The 22190-nt window shown below is 39.6% G+C and overlaps 1 protein-coding gene across 1 annotated transcript in view; it reads right to left on the bottom strand.

Annotated features, from left to right (window-relative positions):
* drd2a (dopamine receptor D2a) overlaps nt 1-22190 on the bottom strand; it is a 60259-nt gene that overhangs the window by 18140 nt on the left and 19929 nt on the right. Inside the window, exon 2 of the mRNA XM_086261553.1 lies at nt 11837-12147. Coding sequence (XP_086117679.1) covers nt 11837-12115 — 279 coding nt within the window. The 5' untranslated portion in view covers nt 12116-12147. The remainder of the gene's footprint in view (nt 1-11836; nt 12148-22190) is intronic.

Here is a 22190-nt window from a genome sequence, read left to right as displayed (position 1 = left end):
AAGGATGAAAAAAACACTTGTCCATATAATCCTTATCCTTATTGCAACTTCAAGTGTTCATTATTATCAAGATGTGTCTCTTGTAACATAGCAACATCTACACCGTCCTTTCTTAGACAAGTAAATATCTTCCTCCTCTTAATAGGGCTGTGAACCTCTCGTACATTCCAGGTGCATATTCGCAGCCTACTCATTATTAGACTTATTCATGTATCACACAAAGCATATTGAGCCAAAGGGTTCACCACACCCTGGTTGAAAAAATAAATAAATAAAATAAAAATAAAAAAGGCATGAAAGAGCTGTGTGACGGAACATTCAAAGAACAGTGATTTGGCAACAGCCCTACTAAACATGTAGGGAAAAACCAATCTCCTCCTGCCCGTCGGGAAAGCCGAAGGGCATTGCACGCGCGTAACTCACGCCTACCCATAGACGAAAACACAGTCCGTCCGGTGCCCGATGGGGTGGAAGATTTCACCTGGTCGCTTATAAGCAGCGAGGACGAAAAAAAAAAGAGTCATATACGCCTAGATTCGGCAAGTACTCACACCGGTTAATTAAGGCATAGTGTGAAGAAAAGGAGTACTCCGGTGGTTACGGGGATTCAGGGCAGCGAGTCCGCGTAGGACGCAGCTGCCTCCGGTGTGTTAAATCTCTTCTCCTTGCCGTTGGCAAACAGCCTCAGTGTGGCGGGGTAGAGAAGCGCATAATCCACATTCTTCTTCCTCAGGCAGCTTTTCACCTCGTCGAAAGACTTGCGTTTCTTGGCTACCGCCGCTGAATAATCATTAAAGAAGGAGACTTTGATCCGACTTGTTGGTTGGTTCGGCTGCGTAGCCAGGCGCCGAGCTGCGGCCATCACACGTTGTTTATCAGCAAAGTTGTGAAGCTTCATAATGATGGGTCTGGCACGCTGGCTGGGGCCCGGCCTCGGTGCTAGAGAGCGGTGAGCGCGGTCTAGTTTGATCTTCCCATTTTTAGTTGTGAGCTCGAGATAGGAGGGGAGCCATGACTCCATGAAGGCGACAACATCATTTCCCTCCGTGCCCTCGGGAAGCCCGACCAGGCGAAGGTTACATCTGCGGCTGCGGTTCTCTAAATCGTCCATGTGGTCTGCCATGTCAGTTACTTGTTTTTCGAGTCGAGCCACTTTCACCTGCAATACACCTGCCGTGTCTTCCACGCCTGAAATCCGTATCTCGGCGTCTCCCACCCGTGTCGCCAGAGCCTGGATCCGAGACGTCTGTTCACGGATTGCGGCCAGCACAGTATCAACGTTAACATCCAATAAAGTTGTAATGCTGTCAGTTATCTTACTCAGAGCCGCAAGGATATTCGGGTCGATATCACTCCCAGTTTCCTCAGCGTCAGCGGAGATTTCTGTGTCGCTGGCGTTAGCTTCTTCAGGCTCAGCCGCCATAGGACCCACAATGTCGCTAGCTTGCACAACCGGAGCTGTCTTTTTCTTAGACCTGACGTTAGGCATTTTAGAAAAATAGTCGTCCAGACTCATTATAGAGTTACTCCCACGCACATTTGTAACGTTTCACCAGGTGAACACGTATTTTAGACGGATAATCGGGGGACCTCACCGGAGCACAGCGAGACGGGTGTTCGCGCTACGTAGGGTTGCCAACCGTCCCTTAAAAAACGGAATCGTCCCGTATTTAGAAACAAAAGTACACGTCCCGTATTGAGCTAATAAGGGACGCACTTTGTCCCGTAATACAGTGAGAATCAAAAGTAGTCTATAAATGTTAATGGAATTAACGCTTTGTTTGAAAACATAATTCCCAGCCCCTCTCCTGCTTTGTGACCAATGAGCTGACAGCACACTTATGACAATTCGAGTATGACAATTCAGATTATCTCATTGGTCGAGGAAAGGTCGCTTGCGGAGAAAATACCGGAAGACAACAGATGACCACAACAACAAGCATGGCCAACAGGGAAACAAACGCCGACACTGCGGTGCACGTCTCGGATGACAGTACACCTAAAGCTGGGCAGACACTGCGATTTTTTTCAGTCACGTTATTCAGCTCTTGCTCAAACTGCACGATTGACTCGCAGGGATTAGAAGTTTGCAGGTCACGATGCAGGGTCTCACACTATACGGCCCGATGCTCTGATGCGACCTGAGTGCTCACACTGTGCCTCCATAACATGAAGGTTATAACAGAAAATCTGTCGCTCGCTCTCTCTGTCTTTCACTCACACAGACACACCACCATCAACTTTGCTAAATTGCTAATGAAAAACATGATCAGGCAGCTGTGATTGAGCAGCAATGTAAATCCAACTATTTTCACGGTTGTTGTGGTCGTGATAATTTTGTGATGCCACATCGAAAAGGCTCGGATGAGCTTTCCGAAGTTCTACAAGTGCCTCCATCACTTGTGTCCAGATCACACGCTGCACAGCCGTGCTGCGCCGTCTTTTTCACCGATGTTTACGTGTTTGCGCATGAGCAGTGTGAGCGGCTGTGGTGACACCCTCACGAGCGATTGATGATCGGGAGCTGGTCGTGAGGTGTTAATCGCTTCTCGTTACCCCACGTATACTACACGACGCACGATGAAGGCCAAAATCGGGCCGATCACCAAATCGGTCGCACGACTCAAAAATCGGCTCAAAATGGGCCAAAAATCGCACAGTGTAAGCCCAGCATTAGAGCAGCAATGTTTGTTCGCCCAGAGAAAGAAAAAAAAGGCTGCAAAAGTACAGGGAGGACTGGGAAAAGGAAAACACCTGGCTGGGAAAGTGCACGATAACACCTATAAAGCGCACTGCACTGTGTGCCGGCGCACTTTTTCCATAGGCATGCTTCTAGTGGTGGGCACAAGAAGAACATGAGGGGCGTGAAAGCTCGGGGAACCCTTAACCAATTTTTTGTCCACCAGGCCACGGCAGAAGCAGATATGGTATGTAAACACTGGTTTGTTGTTTAAACCCTCTGGTTAAGGTTAATATGGGCATGTGCGGTGAATATCAGCGCTATGTGGCCAGAAGTGTGATAATATCATTTATTTTGTGTAATAAACAACTGCAAGGATGGATGATTACAACAAATAGATGACTAATACATAAAAGTAATACATAGATGAATAATGATGATGAGTTAAGGTGCGTAATCATGGGAACAAGCGGGTTTACAAACAGGAGCAGCTGATTAGCATTAGAAAAGCTGAAATAATACCTCAACTGAAGCCAATTGTACTAAATGCACTATATGTGCACTGTTACAAGAATATTTTTTGTTCTATTGCTTTCTATTAATTTATATAATTTTAAGTTAGGCAGGACAGAGTTCTTTTAAAGAAAGATTTACTTATATTCTCAAAAGTTAAGCATGATAGGCTTCTGTTTAAGAAAGAGACCTGTTTTACTGTGTTAATGTTGTCATTTTGAGCTAAAAATAAATGGCTAAATGATCATTTGTTTCCCATATGGTCATATCACAAAGAATATGCATCTGCTTAAATCAAATTCAAGTCAAATGGTTAAAAAATAATTTCACACACACAAAAAAAGAGCTACCACACTGGGAAGGGTGAAGACAACTGGGTTGCCCGGCCCTGGCCACGAGGTGTCCCTTATTTATTTTTCAGGGAGTTGGCAACCCTAGCGCTACGACGCCATCTTGCCAACACGTAACTCGAAATAAGGATGTTATATGAGATACATCATTTACTAGTCAAATGAATTCTCATTTGTCAACTGGAGAAAGGATTAGCTGATTTGGATTTAAATGAGTCATTCCTTTGACAGTCAAAATAATGTGCTGTTTTATTAATTCTTATCTTTTATTAATGTTTTATAACTAAAAAGAAGGAAAATGTATTATTTTAAAAATGCTATTTTTGCTCAGCAGGGTGGAGCATCAGTATCTGTGTTTTACTGACAGAAGTGCTACATGTCTTTGAACATCAATGTTTTTCTTCCCACCTTTACTACAATTAACAATTTTTGTGCATGTTTTGACTTGTGGTGTCTACCTTGCAAAGCAGCTTGATTCTTATTGTAAGATTCATAAGATCAGATTTTGAGCTACAAGACTTCTGGAATAATGTCCTTTGGGCAGGAAAGAGCAAAGTGGAGATATCTGGCTATAAATCTGGCTTTAATACACACCACCACATTTGGTGTAAACACAGCATAAACACAGCAGCGCAAACACCTCATACCAGGTGTCAAGCACAGTGATGGACGGTGATTTGGGCTTGTTTTGCAGTTACAGGATCCAGGGACTTTGCAGTCATTGAGTTGACTATGAACATCTCTGTATATAAAAGCATTGTAGAGCCAAATCTAAGTCTATCAGTCAGAGAGTTAAAGCTTTGCCAAAATATTGTCATGCAACAGGACAATGATTCCAAGCACAGCGGCAATATTTTTCCAACTTTGATGAATGGTAATAATTTTAGACAAGAGTGGCACCTGGTGTGCTCTTCTGCTTCTGTAGCCCATCTGCTTCAAGGTTCAATGTGTTATGCATTCAGAGATGCTCTTCTGCATACTATGATTGTAATGAGTGTCTATTTGAGACACCATTGCCTTAAACTGGGAGCAGGCTGGCAATTCTCCTCTGACCTCTGGTATTAAGCAGATTTTTAAATATAGAACTGACTTTGTCTTTTAGGATCTTTGCAAATCCTACACATGGTCAAGTGGAAAAATCCCAGTATTTTAAGTTTCTGATATGCTTCGACTTTTAACAACAAACATGCCACATTCAAATCATTTAAATTGCTTTCTTTCCCATTCTGATGCTCAGTTTGACATAAAGCAGGTTGTATTGACCATGTCTACTTCCCTGAATGCATTGAGTTGCTCCCATGTGATGGCTGATTAGATTATTTCCCATTACAAGCAGCTGAACTTCTGTACCTTAAAAAGTGGCTGATGAATGTGATACATTAAAGTAAATCAGAAAATTTCCAAAAAGATTCTCATGCCCATCCAAATAATTGAATTCAGGTGTTTTTTGGATCACTTTAATGATCACTGGTGTATTACATCAAGCACCTAGGCATGCAGACAGCGTCTACAAACATTTTCGAATGAATGTTTCGCCCATAGCAGCTCAGTAAATTCCAACATAGTAATGTGATAGGATGTGCAGCAAGTCCAGTTTAGAAATTTCCTCACAACTAAATATAAGTCAACTCTTATTGGTATTATGACAACAACAACAGCAACTCAGCCATGAAGTGGTAGGCCAGCCAAAATCACAGAGCGGGGTCAGTAGATGCTGAGGTGCATAGTGTGCAGAGATCATCAAATTTCTACAGAATCAGTAGCTACAGATCTCCAAATTTTATGTGGCTTTCAGATTACCTCAATTCAATTTATTTATATAGAACTAAATCACAACAACAGTCTCCTCAAGGGGCTCATCAGAACAGCTGTATCCACATTATGAAATGCGATGCAGCGTCTGATGCAGTTGGGTTAAAACTGGACTCTAGAGGAATGGAGACATGTTATCTTGAGCGATGAATCATGCTTCCCCGTCTGGTAATCTGATGGAGGAGTCTGGGTTTGGAAGTTGTCAGGAGAATGGTACCTATCTCACAGCATTGTGCCAAGTAAAAGTTTGTTGGTGTGGTGTGGGGTTGGTTTTCAGGAGTTGTGCTCGGCCCCTTAGTTCTAGTGAAAGGAACACTTTAATCTTCAGCATACCAAGACATTTTGCACATGTTCCTAACTTTGTGGAAACGTTTTGGGGGTGGCCCCTTGATTTTCCAACATGACTGCGCACCAGTGCACAAAGAAAGGAAAGGACCATAAAGACATGGATGAGCGAGTTTGGTGTGGAAGAACTTGACTGGCCTACACAGTCCTGACCTCAACCTGATATAACACCTTTGGGATAAATTAGAGCAGACACTGTGAGCAAGGCCTTCTCGTCCAACAACAGTCTGACCTCACAAATATGCTTCTAGAAGAATAGTAAAAAAAAATTCCTTGTGGAAAGCCTTCGCAGGAGAGTTGACACTGTTGTCTGCAGAGGATGGGTAGATGTCATTTAAACCATGAAGAATAAGAATAGGATGTTATTCTAGTTCACATGTGAAGTGAAGGCAGGCAAGGGAAAACTTTTGGCAATATAGTGTATGTAAATAGGCAAATAACCAATAAATACATACATGAATAAATAATCATATTGGTAAAAATGGAAATTTGACTCTGTAATGCAGCGGTCCTCAACCCCCGGGCCTCGGACCGGTACCGGTCCGTGAGTCGTTTGGTACCGGGCCGCGAGAGCTAAGGCTCAGGTGTGAAATGTATGGTTTTCAAGGTTTTTATCGGTTTTCAGCGTTATTTTGTTATTGTTTTTATCGTTAACTCGGTTTTCCTGGGTCTTTTCACGTGTGTTATGAATAAATCTTCTTTTTTTTCGGTACCGGTACTAGTTTTATTTTGTTGTATTTATCTGTGACACCTTAAAGGCCGGTCCGTGAAAATATTATCGGGCATAAACCTGTCCGTGGCGCAAAAAAGGTTGGGGACCGCTGCTGTAATGTACACATGTAGAGCTTTACTACAAAAATGGGGTTATGTCACTCATCAGTCAGATGAGATTTTTCCCTGAAAATGTCAAAAGAAGTAAATACAACAGTAGGGCTGGGCGATATGGCCTAAAATTCATATCGCGATATAATTTGAAGCATGTGCGGTAACGATATATATCACGATATATTCTTTTCTTCTGTATAACGTATTTTCCACACTAAAAATCCTTTAATTTTCTCAAAAATTGAGAGTGTTCCTTATGTATGAATTCTGGTTGTGCTTACTGACCTCGAACCGATTTCTGCGTGCAGAAATCTGTTAAAAAATGTTTTAGTACAGCTTTGGTAAGCCGCACTGCTTGATGGATTGTCAGAGCATTACGGCTGCCTAGTGAGGAGCTTTGCGGAGTAATATGGGTCCAAAACTCCGTCAACTTCAGGTCCCAAAGTAAAACAAACACTAAGAGTTAAAAACGGTCTAAATTCTTTCATCTTTAATTAAATCATCAGCATTGCTGCTTTATCGGGTGTAACAATTAAGTTTAACATCCATGCGTCCATGAAAACAGAATTTGTTCAATTTAATGGAGTTAGAAGTTAACAGGAAGTTAGCTCGCTAGTTTACACCTAAACATTTCATACCATGTTCTGACTGAGAGATTTTTTAAACTAATTAAAACGTACAGCTCTGCTACCAGTTCCGACATAAATGAAGACAGAAAACTAAACAGCAGTGGCATTTGTAGTAGGGCTGGGTATCGTCACTGATTTCTAGAATCGATTCAATTCCGATTCACAAGGTCCCGAATCGATTCGATCCACGATTCGATTTAATTCGATTCGATTCAATTCGATTTGAATCTGGGAAATTTTGACAGTCAGAAATATTATAATTCAGATCAGTACATTTACATATTTTTGTATCTATAAAAAGGAAGCTGACACACGCAAGACTTTATCAAAGGTGTGAGCATCACAGCAGATGCCTTTGTGTCAAAGTAGCTGAGGATAAAACACAGAAAAACATGAAGGTGATTTTCCTGGCCTGGGATTTTATAAAAATATTCTGCAGTACATCAAAAATGAAAGAAAACCATTAATCAACACATGAACATTACCTCTGAAGTTACAGCGGTTTTATTAGAGACACGACTAAACGTTTTGCATTTTGCATAATTTTAGTTTATGTTTGTTCAGTATTGAACGGCAGAAATTAGGTTTTCTTTTTGGAAGTATATAAAACGAAAAAAAAAAAAGCGTCGGAAGTATCGAATAATGAAGAAAACAGATTTTTAGACGGGAAACTGTTCTTGAAGTACAGGGGGGGGGGGGGGGGGGGGGCAGCTGTGCATCGTGGTCGAAGCATAGCAGTAAAAGTACACTGAATTCATGACGATGTTTATGTGAAGCATAGTTTGGATCTTCTTTTGCTGCTGGTTCGGTCAATATTGTTTAGAGAGACATCAAACTAACAGCTTTAGAATCAGCACATAAAAGGCCGGAAAAACACAAAGCGCAGACCCGCCGACAGATCAGAATCAGCGAGCTGTCGGCTTTCAGCCCCGACTGTGAGAAAGGCAACATCTAACTGATTCTGATCCGCGGGTTGCGCTGTGTGTTTAAGTCTTTGTGCAGAATCCGTGTTCCTGCTCTCATTTACTGTCTTAGCTGTTTGGTGGCTGTTGAAATTTTGTGAGATTTCACCTGAGATTCTGGCATTTCGGGCAAAATAAATTTATATTAAAAAATCGATTCAGGATTTTAATGAATCGATTTTACATTATCCAAGCCAGAATCGATTTTAATCAATAAATCGATTATAAAAACCCACCCCTAGTTTGTAGGGTTACTGAAGTTGGACTACCTGGTATATAATGTTGTGCTACGTGATTGCTAGCGACACAGCTATGTTAGCATAACATTAGCACAGTGAAGCTGGAGGATGGATGCCAACTTTTTTCCACTCGATAAAAGTTAACGTGCAGGATTCTGGTGGTTAGGGACAAATGCAATCGCATAGCAGGATGCTGTACTTCAGTCAGGAGAACAACTGAGATTATTCATCCACAATACGAGGTTAGTTATTAATATACTGCAACAACATGGGAATAGAACAGCTGCGAGAGAATTCAACATTAATGTATCAATGTTACGGAAGTGGAGGAAGCGCAGTTTTTGGCTTTCCCCATATTTCAAAAGTGCTTCATCTCTTTGCTATGACTGTCGCCCGCCATAATTTGCAGATGATAATGGTTTTAGCCGCTGCGATGCTTTTGACCAAAACAGGCGCAGCTTGATGACATCATCAACATGCGCTATCGCGATAGAGCGATATAGTCAAAATCTCTATCGTTGGCCAAATTTATATCGTTTCTATCGCCCACCCCTATACAACAGGAGCCATCACTCTACTCTACAAACTTTCTCTGGTTTCCAAATTGAAATTCTGTACACATATCAGCCACAATGCCTGACAGCATATTCTTTACAAAGCCTTAAACAGGATTTAAACTACAGCATTAGCTGCCTCCGCAGGTAAGGCGGGTGTTTATTCCTGCAGTTTTTGTGCAACACTGTTCATAGCCTTCATTAAATTCATGGCTCTGACCAGGTCACTGTAGCTGATCGCCAATTATGCACTCCAAGGTAATAGACTAACAGGTTTAGTTGTTGGCATGATGAATATTTTCCACTGATTACATTTATGAGCCATTTGGTTTGCAGTAGTTTTCAAACATCTGCCTGCTGTGTGGATGCTATAAAGACATGAGGCAACACCTTGAAAGCAAATATTCTACTATATACACGTTTTATTCACCCTTACTTTAAACTAACTCTCAACTTCTAGTTATGCAAAATGTTCCCTCCGTACGCTTTCTAAATCAGTCACACTAGGCAGAAAGCGAAACCTGCACTAATTAATGCAAATTTAGTATTTAATAATAAAGGGCAAGTTGAATAACCTGCCCACACTCTGTGACTATGTTCCCACTGTAGTTCATGCTGTTACATTCTTAACACGAGTTAATACGCGAGTTACATGATGACCTGAGTCAGTGGCATTCTAAAAAAATTCAGTGCCTACACATGAATACAGAAAAATAGGAACAAAAAGGAAAGATGAGGCTTGAAGAAAGGCCTCTCCGAGTTCAGCAAAAAACAGAATAAAACAAAAACAATATTGTAAGTATTGTCATGAAGTTTGTTTGTTTTAATCATCTGAAACGAAGCCTAATTTCAGATGGTGTCCGTGATGGAAGAAAGATGTTATGAAGAACATGAGTTGAATAATTGACAAATCTCTGCCTAAATTCCTCCGTTGTGAGCTCTGAACATATAAGGCCATCTTCACTCAACACGCTAATCCAGAGATTATGAAACTGTCTGGTGTTTACCTCAAAATGATGTGAACTGTGCAGCAGTTCCAAATAATTTCCTATTTTCAAGGATTTCTAGCGGACCAACTACTAGCGTCTCACTTTATCCCATCTCACATTAGTAGGAGGCCTGACAGCCTTGGAGGGACACACCAGAATCAGATGAGCATCACACTCTAAACACAAGCTGGGAAGTAATCCCTTTTGACTTTGACAAACAGCCAGCACTTGCTTCCCAGCATATTATTCTAAGGAGGACTTCACTCTCCAAATTGCTGTTATTAGCCTGTTTGGATTAAATGGCTATAAAATTGAAGAAATCTGTTTCTTAATGCACCAAACTGCTCATGTGGGTCTCCCCCCCCCCCCCCCCATTTAACTGTAATAGATGTAGATTGAATGGAAAACACAGACGCCAAACATTTAGCTAAGTAAAATAATAATCCTATCGAGCTAGACTTTGATTCCTATAGATTTACATGAATAATTTTGCCAAACTACATTTATGATGTGTAGAGCCAGAACTAAGTGTGGGGCATCAGGAGAAACAAGAGCAGCCAACTACTCGGTGAGTGTTTTGTAATCTGATGTTATGTTTGCACACAACAGATCCTATAAAGGAACAGCAAACAGTCAGATTTTTGTCCAAAAGCATGCTGTGACTTATATTTGATGAAAGATCCGGAGTAGTTTTAGTGTTCGCCGTACTTCAAATGTGTTACACTTAGTAACGCACACTTGTTCAGTTAAATCTCTTTACACCATCAAAGACTTACTTTTCTGATATCAAATGCTATCTTTTATTGATAAAGTTTTATGCTGTAATTTGTGGGCTTTGATACGTTGCTGATTACAATTCATCTCCCACTTATGCGATCCGCTTTGATGTAGGCTCCCTCTGCATGTATCCAGCTGGCCAAATCAACAGAGACAACAAGTAAATAATTTGGATAAAAACAAACAGAATGTGCAGGTTGGATACTTTATGCATGAACGAGCTTGAATCTGATTGTTTTTGGCAATGACCACAAAAATATTCTTTTGTTTATTTGAAAAAATATGCCCAGATCATACGGACAGAGTTGGGCTATGAAATTCTTTAAATGCACTATAATCTGGTTAAAGTGATAATCATCAAGAGTTTCTGAGAAACATGGGGGGATTAAAGTCCCCGCAGTCTTAGATTGCTTTTTTTTCCTACATCAGACAGCGTGACCTGAAGCCTAATGGTCAGAAATAACCGCAGGATGAAGGAGGTAGCTTCCAGAGATGGGCAAAGATTTTTCAAAAAGACCGACCACATCCCACTCACTTGGCAGGATGTGCATGCTATTATGAAACATCGAAGTCTGCCTTCTCTTTAAAAATGTGATTCCGATGTGTCATATTTAAATGATGTACCATAATTCATTTAAAAAACAAATGCAGCAGTTCTCTGAATGAGAAAGGATGTAGCCCAGTATTTGGGTGAATTATAGCCTAACATCCAGCTCTTGTTCAAATAGACTGCTCTGACATTTTGCTGTTGTCACATAGTGGGACTACATTACAGGCCTTTATCCACTGCAGGACTGATGTGAACACATTAGTCTTCACCTTTGTATCACCTTGAGCCTGTGACCTGTAGTTAACTGTGGGTGACTGTTTGGCTCAAATCCTTTTCACCAAGATTATTTTACTGGCATGCAATTTCACTTAAAGTCCTGCCCTTTCCAGTTTTTTAACCCCTTTCTAAAAAGAATGATTTAAAAAGAAAACGAAATACTGCTTTTTAAGATGGCAATTTTCTGCTTTCTGAAAACCCGAGACACAGAGGGGAAAAAAAGGTTTAAGAAAAAGAAATAAAAGAGCATGTCTGCTGCATAGGTCATGTCAGGCTATATGTCTCTTCGAATATGGGCAAAGAGAGTGTGTGTGCGTGAATTTCTACAATCCTACCTCTAAGTAGACAACCCAGGGCATAACAAGTGTGGCCACCAGAAGGTCAGCGACAGCCAGGCTGACGATCAGGTAGTTTGTGGTGGTCTGCAGAGCCTTTTCCCTGGACACAGCCATACACACCAGCACGTTGCCGAAGACGATGACGAAGATGAGCAGAGTAAGCAGCATGGCGTAGTAGTTGTAGGGGTGCTTCTGCTCTTGGTCTGTATCGTTGAAGCTCCATGTTCCATTGTCATAGAAACTGTCATTGTAGGCATACTGGGTAAAGACATCCATTAGCTGTGAGTGACAAAGGCCAAGAATGGGCCCTGCAAAATATGCAAAAGGAAAGAAATACTTTATTAATGTTGTATACATTTAGGGTTTGCCGACTGAGAAATAAAAAGCTACAGGATGACATCTGAGGTTAAGTTTTCAAGATTTTGATACAGGTTTATCTTGTAATGGAAATGTAAAATTAATATCTTTCCTCAGACACTGTACTCCAGTTCAAAGCAAAAACAGACCTTCGAAGTGTTTTGCTAAGTGCATTCCTTAGTAGGTACTTAGCCATCTTTGGCTGCAGTTAGAGCATCAAACTTCGTGTGGATTTATCTAACAAGTCTAACACATCGATTTTCTTGGTAGAATTGAAACCAATTTTTTGGTTTCTTTTGTGTTTTTTAACTATTATATTTATTTACCTTTGTTTTAAAAAAAACCTGACAAGATGTTAAGAACATTTGATGGCAGAAATATCAACAGCTAAAAGGGCACCTGCACAAATTTGAAACCATTTTAACTAACCACTAGTTATGTACCATAAGAACACACATACAAGCATATGGACATTATATAAACATAACACATGTAATTAAGAGGCAACATCATCAAGATAAACAACAGAAAGACATCAGAGAAGCAGATAAATAGGAAAAAAAAAACACACCAAAAGAACAAAATGCAGAAACATTAGCAGAAAAAGTTAGGGGGGTACTGGCAGGTTGGGAAACAGCTGCAAAAGTGGCAATATATGGAGTGATCCCTATTATTTTAGTTGAGGATGACTTTGTTCAGTTAACAGTTTTTTAAAATTTAAAGAGAAAGAAGAGCAGTGATCTCAGTGACACGGTAAAGGTATGAAGAGCACGAACTAATGCATATTACAACAGGTTCATGAGGTTAACCACTTACCAGAGAAATACAGAGTATGAAAAGTAAGAATATCTATCTCCATAGTTCACCGTTGTGTGCTGACCGGCGTTAGTCTAACACAAGAATGGTCTGTTTATCCATCAAAGCTAAGGTGGAGAACAATCTGTTTGGGAATACTACATCATTAGGTTAATCTTTAGATTGTAGCCTGCTGACATGATGTGAGAAGGACATGGTGATCTATGATAAACCCTCAAATGCGACAATCTTTCAGGCTACAAGGGGGACAGAAGCCTTCCTACCAGATCACACAACATCGTCTTGGTAGTGTTTGGAGTAGAGGCCCTGACGGCTGAAGTGGAATAAGTGCTGCATCTGACAAGTGACTAAGGGCATTAAGAACTGTTTATCGGTGTAAAAGTTACCAGGACCATTCACACAGAAGTAAAAGTGGATATAAAAAAATCTGCAAACCTTGTTGTGAGCATGAACTATTATCTATATATTGAACTATATCGATTGACCTCTTCGGTCTGCATCCATCCATTTTCCAGTGACAACAGGCTCATGCTAGCGACAGACATACAGACATACAGCATGTAAACATTACTGCATCCTCTCAGCTGAGCTTTGATGGATACCATTTTGACTGACATATCAGACCAATGTATTCTGCCATGTTTATGGCTGGTACTTCTACACATCCCTATAACACCCAACCTGACCTAAAGAGACCCTAGTGTCTCCCACTAGGGTGGGAATACAAAATTATGTAACACTAAATACAAAATTATGTAACTGTGTTGGATAATGTTAACTTCCACCAAGTTCCTTCCACTGTTCTGAATAAAATATGAGAGGAGCACTTTTTAGCATGATGTTGGTAAGTATGCAACCACCAGCCACAACATCATTTGTTATACACCATGAATGCTAGCCGTGAGGACACTGAAAAGTTATTTTAGGGCATGGTTGCACCATGGAAGGAGACTTCTTCCCTGGTCCACTGTGAGGGAAGACATCATATATGCATTATTAATAAGAGAAACAGATGTCCATCAAAAATATGACAAATTGTGGAATTTTAAGCTATTTGGAGGTGCAATCTGTTGATTTTTGCTGAAGAAGTGCACGTGTTACATATGGATGACTGATTCTGACAACCATGATTTTCACTGTAAATCATGGTTGTCAAAAAAAGAAGCCAACACTCAGATACTAATCAGTGCAAAAATAAATAAATAAGTAAATAAAAAAACTTGGCTTATTTTCTTGGCTTACTTATTTGCAGCAGTAACACACCAACAGTGCCATCTTCACCTCTTCCAGTTGACACAATTTCACACAGCATCTGCGGACAGGACGCACAAAGCCCCTCCCCTCACTAGCAGCTGAAGTAGTCACCATTCACAACACTGAAGGACACTTTGAGGAGGTCAGTGGAGCTCATGTTTCAACAAGATTAAAGTATTAAACAGTTATTAGCCAGACCGGTGCAAATGTTAATGTTAGCTGTTTAACTATTAGCGATTATCCTGCAGCCACATTAGTTGTCATTTATTAATGGGCCAGCCAGTGGCTCATTAATAAGATGATAACATTAATCTTGGAGCTAGGATTCAAATACTATTGTTCATGCCTATCTGTAATTAATATACTGTAGAGCATGGAATTTTCTCATGAATTGTCTCCCAGTTTAAAATGAGAATCTAAAAATACCAGTGTGATACTGAATGTCATTCAGCTGGACAAAACTCACCCGTATACTGTACAATAAGCAATCAGTATCAGCAAGAAGAACAAAGCTTATTTTTGTTAAAGCACTGAAAAACAATTAGAGGCATTTTTCAGTTCGGTGAAACAATAACTAGATCGACTACTGCTTGCAGACACACAATAGACTTGTTTTGTCCCATGATACAGCTCTGACAGTTGTACTTAAAAAGCTTTCAGAATGAGACAAAGCAATTGTGGGGGGGGAAAAATCCTATGAGGTGATTCTTGGTGCCTGATTGTCCTCTACACATGCCCTTGGGAACTGTGACCAAAGGCCACCTTTTTTTCATCAAACCTGCGGCTTTGGCTTTTCATGGTCTGAGAGCTGTTCAGATGTCTTTTAGCTAACTCCCTGGGGGCTGTTATGTGCCTTTTAGTGAAGAATGGGTTTTCTGCCAACTCTAACAAAAAGGCCTGATGGTTGAAGTGATGCACTGAAGGTTGTACTTCTGTAAGGTTCTCCTGTCTCCACAAAGGAGCTCCAAATCTCACTGGATTCATCGGTAGTTCCAAAGTCTAAAATCTGACCTGTACTTTTGGGTGCTTTTAATGCTGCATAAATTTCCATGTGTCCATGTGTAAAGGCACACATATAATGATATGTGTGCCTTTACACAATCCTGTCTGATAGTACAATTCTACTAACCTGTTAATGTTATATATCATGCACCTCAATAAAATAAACAAATAAATAAATAATAAACTAGGAAAACACACAAAAGACTTATTATTACACTATTTTAAAGGTAAGTGAATATTGTATTTGGAGGCAATGAAGTGTCATCAGTACAGGGGTATGGTTCAATTTCCACAAAGCTGTAATATAGACGCAATCACAAACAAGCCACAATTCATTATCATGTGCAAGCAACTTTATATTTCTCTGTCATTCAAGTCCAGTTGTAACACTTGATGTGTTACAGTTTATGAAACATTTCTTTATCTTCGGGTGACCGTGGCTCAGGGGGTTGGGAAGCGCATCTATAACCAGAAGGTCGCCGGTTTGATTCCCGGGCTCTCTGTCCTGGTCGTTGTATCCTTGGGCAAGACATTTGACCCTACTGGTGTTGGCCAGAGGGGCCGATGGCGCGATATGGCAGCCTCGCTTCTGTCAGTCTGCCCCAGGGCAGCTGTGGCTACAACTGTAGCTGCCTCCACCAGTGTGTGAATGCGAGAGTGAATGAATAGTGGAATTGTAAAGCGCTTTGGGTGCCTTGAAAAGCGCTATATAAATCCAATCCATTATTATAATTATCTATTAAACTGATTTAGAGAGTTTGTGCTATAAGCAAAACTGCAGCTTGCCAAAAAATCATGCTGTAGGAAATATGACTGAACCCCAGATGGTTCTGGGATATGAAAGTCTGTTTACTCTGATGTGTGCTTTGCATTCATCTTCGGTTGACTACAATATTGCTAAAATATTATCTTGCCTTCAGATTTGTCATAGTCACAAAATAAACACATCCACTGCAAAGCGCATCCTATTTTACAATACCCTCAGCAGTGTTTTTACTCCCACATACCTGTCTAGATTAATGTTTATGTCATCCTCCACTTTCTAAGCTCCATTTTCACTTCCTCTTTCCTCCTCACTCACACACTAATTGGTTCTACAACCTTTCAAGCTGCCACTTCTGCTGACAGAAATCTACTTCAAATCCCCATTTGGATCTAACTCGCTTTATCTCTTCAGCTAATTTAAAGCCAACAATTATTGTCCTGTCCTTTAATTGTTTTGGTAGGTTGTTTTTGTTTTTTCTTTGTTGCTGGGTTATGACTGTCATCAGTCAGTGTTACCCCCTTGCTTACGGCCAAAGGCAAAGCTGCATATCTGGTTCGGTGTTACTTTCAAATGGAGGTTTTGTGTGAAAACTGCTACTGTTTCTACTGTTGTTTTCTTTTCTGCATGTTTGCTGATTTTATGTAACATTACTTACAGGAAAAATTACTTTTAAATTTAAAATAACTTTAAGTGTGTGATCTATAATTCAATATTTTACTTTAACATTGTTTTGATGAACAGAATATTTAACGGGAATGTGAAAATGTGAATCTATTCTATGTTCAAGTGTTGCTGTGAAGTTGCCTTCCTTAAAATAATACAACATGAAACCAAGTGGCATGCAGTTACTTTTGCAGATAGCCAAGCAGAGACTAACCACCCTCCCATCCACAATCACAAACAAAAACGTTTTTCTCTAATATTTAGCAATTCAAGATAAATTAGATCAGATTAAAACATACTATTTATGCTGACTGTCTACACTGTTCATGGAGGTTTTCACCTTTCTGCAATCTAATCTTACATAAATGTTTTCCTATTATTTCCTATTAGCTGACAATGATAAGCGGTTGATGAATTTTTCAAACTATTTCATTAGGATAAAAGGCAATGAAACACCATGAAAACATTTAGTACATATGTTATTCTGCAGAAAAATGTTCCCCATTATTAATACATATCTTTTGGTTGAATTAATTTTAAATACTTTATATATTTAATATAATATTATAATATCTGTTCAGTGTCCAGTATCATATTCTACAAATCACATATTGTAGTTGCTGTCCATTGAGAACCACATATCTATGAAAAAACAGTTGTGCATGAGTTTAAAAACACAGGCCCACATCCTGATGATATTTCTTTTTAGCATATTAAATATATAAATAATACAAAAAAATCAAAAAACAAAACAGCTGAATTAAAAGCCTTGAGCAGTGGTTGACATGGTGAACCGTCAATATATACAGCAGGAAAAATGAAAATGAAAATATCAATGAAAAAAGAAGGTGGAGTTTTGGCAAGCAGTGCTCGCCTTGCTTGCCCTGACAAAATGGTGAAACATCCATCCAGGTCACCTGTAGCAAACCGGACATGTCAGCCAATGTTTTCTTTTTCAGGCTTGTGTTCTTTTTAGCGTCTTTACTGAATCTAGTTTCTTCATCAGGTTTCTCTACAGACTTTTAACACCTGCTTGCAACAACTGGTGTGTAGAGGACATATCTTTTTGCAGATGCTTTTTGTGCCCTTCAAATAAGTTTCTTATTTTGGCATCCTTGAAAATCTTTAGTGATCAGGACATTGCAAAGGACACACTGTTAGGAATTTTAATAGGGTCTGCTCACTGCAATGATTAGATTATTGATATTTTTGAGAGGTTCACACACTGGTTCTGGCCTCAATTATTATTGACCTTGGAGATGGAAGCATACTATCCCCACATTGTGATCATATTTATGCAACTAAGTACAGTGAAAAACAACACCAAAAACTACGCCTCTTTCTTTGTGTTTTTCTATTTCTTGAGCTCAGAAGTCAGCTGAATTATAAAGAAAAGGTACCAGCAGAGGGCAAAGGAAAACCAAAACCCAGGGAGAGGGTAAAGAAGGATTAAGTGAGAAGCAATGAGAAGTAGAAGGGAGGGAAACATGCTCCCGTTAGGATGTGTAAGCAGTGCTCTAGGGCACCAGTCTGTGTGTACCCTGCAGATGCCCTGTGCTGTCTAATCTTATTTATTTTCCCACTCTACTTACTTAGATACAGTACGTGAGACTGTTCCCACTGCTGGCCTGATAGTTGGTGCTTGCTTATAAACAAAAACATCCACGCTCTCTGTGCTGCCTTAAATAGCTCATATACTTTAAATTCCACCCTCTGTGACCAGTTTGGTTAATAAAATAGAGTATATCTTTCAGACAGGTAAGAGAGTCATTATAAGTGGTCAAAAAACGTGTCAAATTCACTGCACGCAGGACGTAGTTATACAAGTATAACTACATTTCACTGTGTGTTATACTTGTATAACTATGCATGTGACAAATAAAGAACCTTGAACCTTGAACCTTTTCACCAAATAATACCTGCTGAGTGCTTGTATTAAAATATCTAACAGAATATTGAAATACACCTTTGAATGTATTTAGGATATTTTGTGTGTTCTTCTGAACAAACAACACTGTAAAGAGCCTTTCAACTTTGTGAAAGCAGCTGTCGTCTGTAAGATTGCTCTTGCCAATCCCGAGCCAGCTACCTGGCCCCAAACACTGTAGACTGTCGGGTTCCTCTGGTCCTGTGCTGTTTCTGTTTTGAGCAGATTGCATGAGATTTGCTTTCACAACATCTTTTAACATTTAAACTTTTACATGTAAAGCAGGCAAAGTGATATGATACATAATCTCACCAGCAAGTTACTCATTACGAGACTTAAGGGTTCTGCACAGTTCAGTAAAATCTTGGATTGGTAGCAACCAATTAATATTAACAAGCAGTCTCAGTGTAGAATTCAAACACTGCAGCTTTTTATAGTTGCTGTAAAACGACTAAAAAAATTGGTACACCGAAAAAAATTAATGAAAGGTGAGAGCCTAAAGCATTTTTTGAATGTACTTATTCCTTAAAAAAAAGGCATGTGCTTTTATTTTTGTCCATGAAGCTATTGGAAATTTAAAGTTTAACTTACCATATCGCATATGTTAATGCTTTGGATGCTTCTAGGAACTCATTTGCTAGTAATTTAAACAAGAGAAAATAAAATAAACTGGGTGACTAATCCAAAAATTAGAACATACTCTTGAGACTCTTGAATCTTTTCATTTCTTTGTATTTTGTTAGGAAAATGGAAAATAGCAGCAATTTATCAAGACATGCAAATAGAAACTGAAAAACATTATAAAAAGCAAAAACAGTTTATGGGGTTTGTCCACCTTCAACTGAATTCTCTTAGGCAACTACCTTTTCATTTGTTTAAGCGGTCTTCAGCAATAGTCCTCCAGGATTCTTGAAGGACATTCACAGCTCTTCTTTGGATGTTGGCTGCCTTTTGTTCTGTTCTCTGTCAAGATGATCCCACACTGCTTTAGTAATGTTGACGCCTGGACTCTGGGGAGACCAATCCAGGGCTGATAGTGTTCCATTGTGTTTTCCTATCCAGGTGTGCTTTTACTGCATGTGCAGTGTCTTTTGGATCATTGTCATACTGAAAAGAAAAGCTGTTGCCACTGAGATTGTATTGCATGGTGGGTCAAAATCAGTTTTGATAAGGACATCACCTAACCATCTCTCACTGAGTCTAAGGAGCTTGGAAAGAAAAGTGTCTGAACTTCTTTAAGTTGCTTGAAGATGTTTCACCTCTCATCCAAGAAGCTTCTTCAGTCTTATTCACAGAGAGAGTGAAACGGGCAAGTTGCCACTGCCTGTCAGGGCTGCAGTGTTGGGAAGTGGTCGGTGGCATGGTAACATCTTTGAACTGATTACTGTCACTGTACACTAATACGATAATAAACTAAAATAATATATTTAACTGACTAGTATTTCTGGTAATGACAAGCAAGGGCAGGAATTTAGTTTAAATTCCTACAAAATTTAGTTTGGAAGTGCGCCGGATACGCCCAACAGGTTAGAGACCCTGGACCCAGAACTCGCTAGAATTGATATTTCTCATCTGGCCTGGGAATGCAATGAGATTCCCCAGCAAAAGCTTGAAAATGTGGCTGGGGAGGAGGTTGTCTGCAATATCCTCTGCAGTGCAACCTGACATCAGATAAGTGGAAGATAACTGATAGATGGATGGGGGGATATTGTTATCTCTCTCTATTTTCTTTGGTTATTAGTTACAGTTTTCCCCATCACCATGAGCCAAAATCCTCATAATGAGAATGAAATGGATAGAAGTAAGATATTAAATGACATGTAATAGCCATAACCTTCAACCTTTTTAAGCATATCTCATTAGCATTAACTTACTTTATATTATCATTCAAGCTGGATGCTTTCACTTACAGTCCAGTATTATCAGTATTTTTTTTTGTCAAACTTTTTTATGTATTTTACTTGTAGCACAGTGAGCGTCTCAGGGCAAATGATATTCAGCACTATTATTTCAACCTGAGCCTTACCCTTTTTTTGTTTTTTTAAAACTATCATCACTTCTGTAGAAAACACTTTGCAAAGGTGCGCCATTTCTTTCTTTCTCCTCAGACACCACAATTATCTTTTACAACATCCACCCCGCCTTCTCCACTTCACCTTGAAGTGAACTTCTTCCTTACAAAGAGCATGGCAGCATGTAGACCTGAAGCAGATTCTGATTCACTAACATTTGCGCTGTGATAAGAACAAAATTGGCTGGAGGGCAATGTTTTATGAATCTGATGGTAATTTTTGCATGTACTATTATTATTTTTTGTGCAGGGTAAGAACATTTCTGTGCACATATAAGTAAATAGGACCGTGGCACACATGGTAACAGGGAGTAGTTTCACACAAATTACTAAATGAATGTTTCCATCTCAATCGGGTTGAGTTCTACGGGGATGCAAACGCACAAATTACACTCTCAGTGAATTTGCAACATCAATAATTTTTTCTTAAAATAATTGCATATATCATGTTATATATGAACCAGTCTGTGAATCGTATCAGTTATGATCTAGTTTTCAAATATATGGGCTTCAAAAAGAAGATTAGAAATATTGAGAACATACAAATTTAAGTAGCACTACTGTATCGCCTGTAATCCCATACATGCCACATGTTGTTAAGCTGTATAGTGGAAATGCTACTTTCGCTTTGAAGTGTTAAAGAAGTATTAAAATGTAACAAACACGCAACCTTCCTGTTCCCACAGAAATAAAGTTTTGTGTATGTGAATGTTAAGTCTGTTTGCTCTTGATAAAAAAATAAAATAAAATAAAAAAGCAGCTGCAGACATAAAGTCAGCGATAACCACTTTTTGGCAGACGAGGATTGCTTTTAGGTGTCCACATGACTGTGATAAGCAGTTATCGCAGATGCGCCGTAATTTATTTTTGTTCTGGAACTAGGCCTAGTCTCAATATCAGGCTCTTGCCACACTGCATAACTGCATTAATCTCAAGGAAAGAACATGTTACGATCAGGATAAATAAGGACTTTGAATTGATGAAAAGACCGAATTACACAAACAGCACAGAAAGCAAAACTCTTGGACAGGATGGCCAGTGCTATCTGGGGCTGTGTGGACATCTAATACTTTGTGGCAACAGCGGGGGGTGTCTGAGCAATTAGCTTTGCAAATATTTGAAAGGCACTAAGGCAACAATGGAGGTTTTAACAGAAAATTTAAACCATGCAAAGTGCTTTGTAATAATCACAAACTACAGCTTAATGATTATAACTTAGGTCACATCATACAGTATATGAACCTCTGGCTTCTGAAATTACCAGGCAAATCCTGAAAAAAAAATGGCACCTCTATTCTGTGGAGGAAATTCAACTGAAATTGAAGAGGTATCCTTATAAGCACTGCTGCACAGTAAGAAGAGCAGCAAGCATACTCCTACGTCACTGAAAATCTAACAGGCCGAGTCTCCATCCTCACTGGTCTAGTCTTAGGTCCAGTGCAGTCCTTGCTGTAATTTGTGGAGTCTGCCAATGGACCTAAGTCCGATATCTTAG

This window comes from Aulonocara sp. 'chitande type north' Nkhata Bay, linkage group LG14 (assembly GCF_057382095.1).
Source record: "Aulonocara sp. 'chitande type north' Nkhata Bay isolate Kocher_YH1m ecotype deep benthic linkage group LG14, A_spYH_male_GT1.1, whole genome shotgun sequence".
In the NCBI taxonomy this organism is placed as follows: domain Eukaryota; kingdom Metazoa; phylum Chordata; class Actinopteri; order Cichliformes; family Cichlidae; genus Aulonocara; species Aulonocara sp. 'chitande type north' Nkhata Bay.
This window is presented reverse-complemented; position numbering and strand designations above follow the sequence as displayed.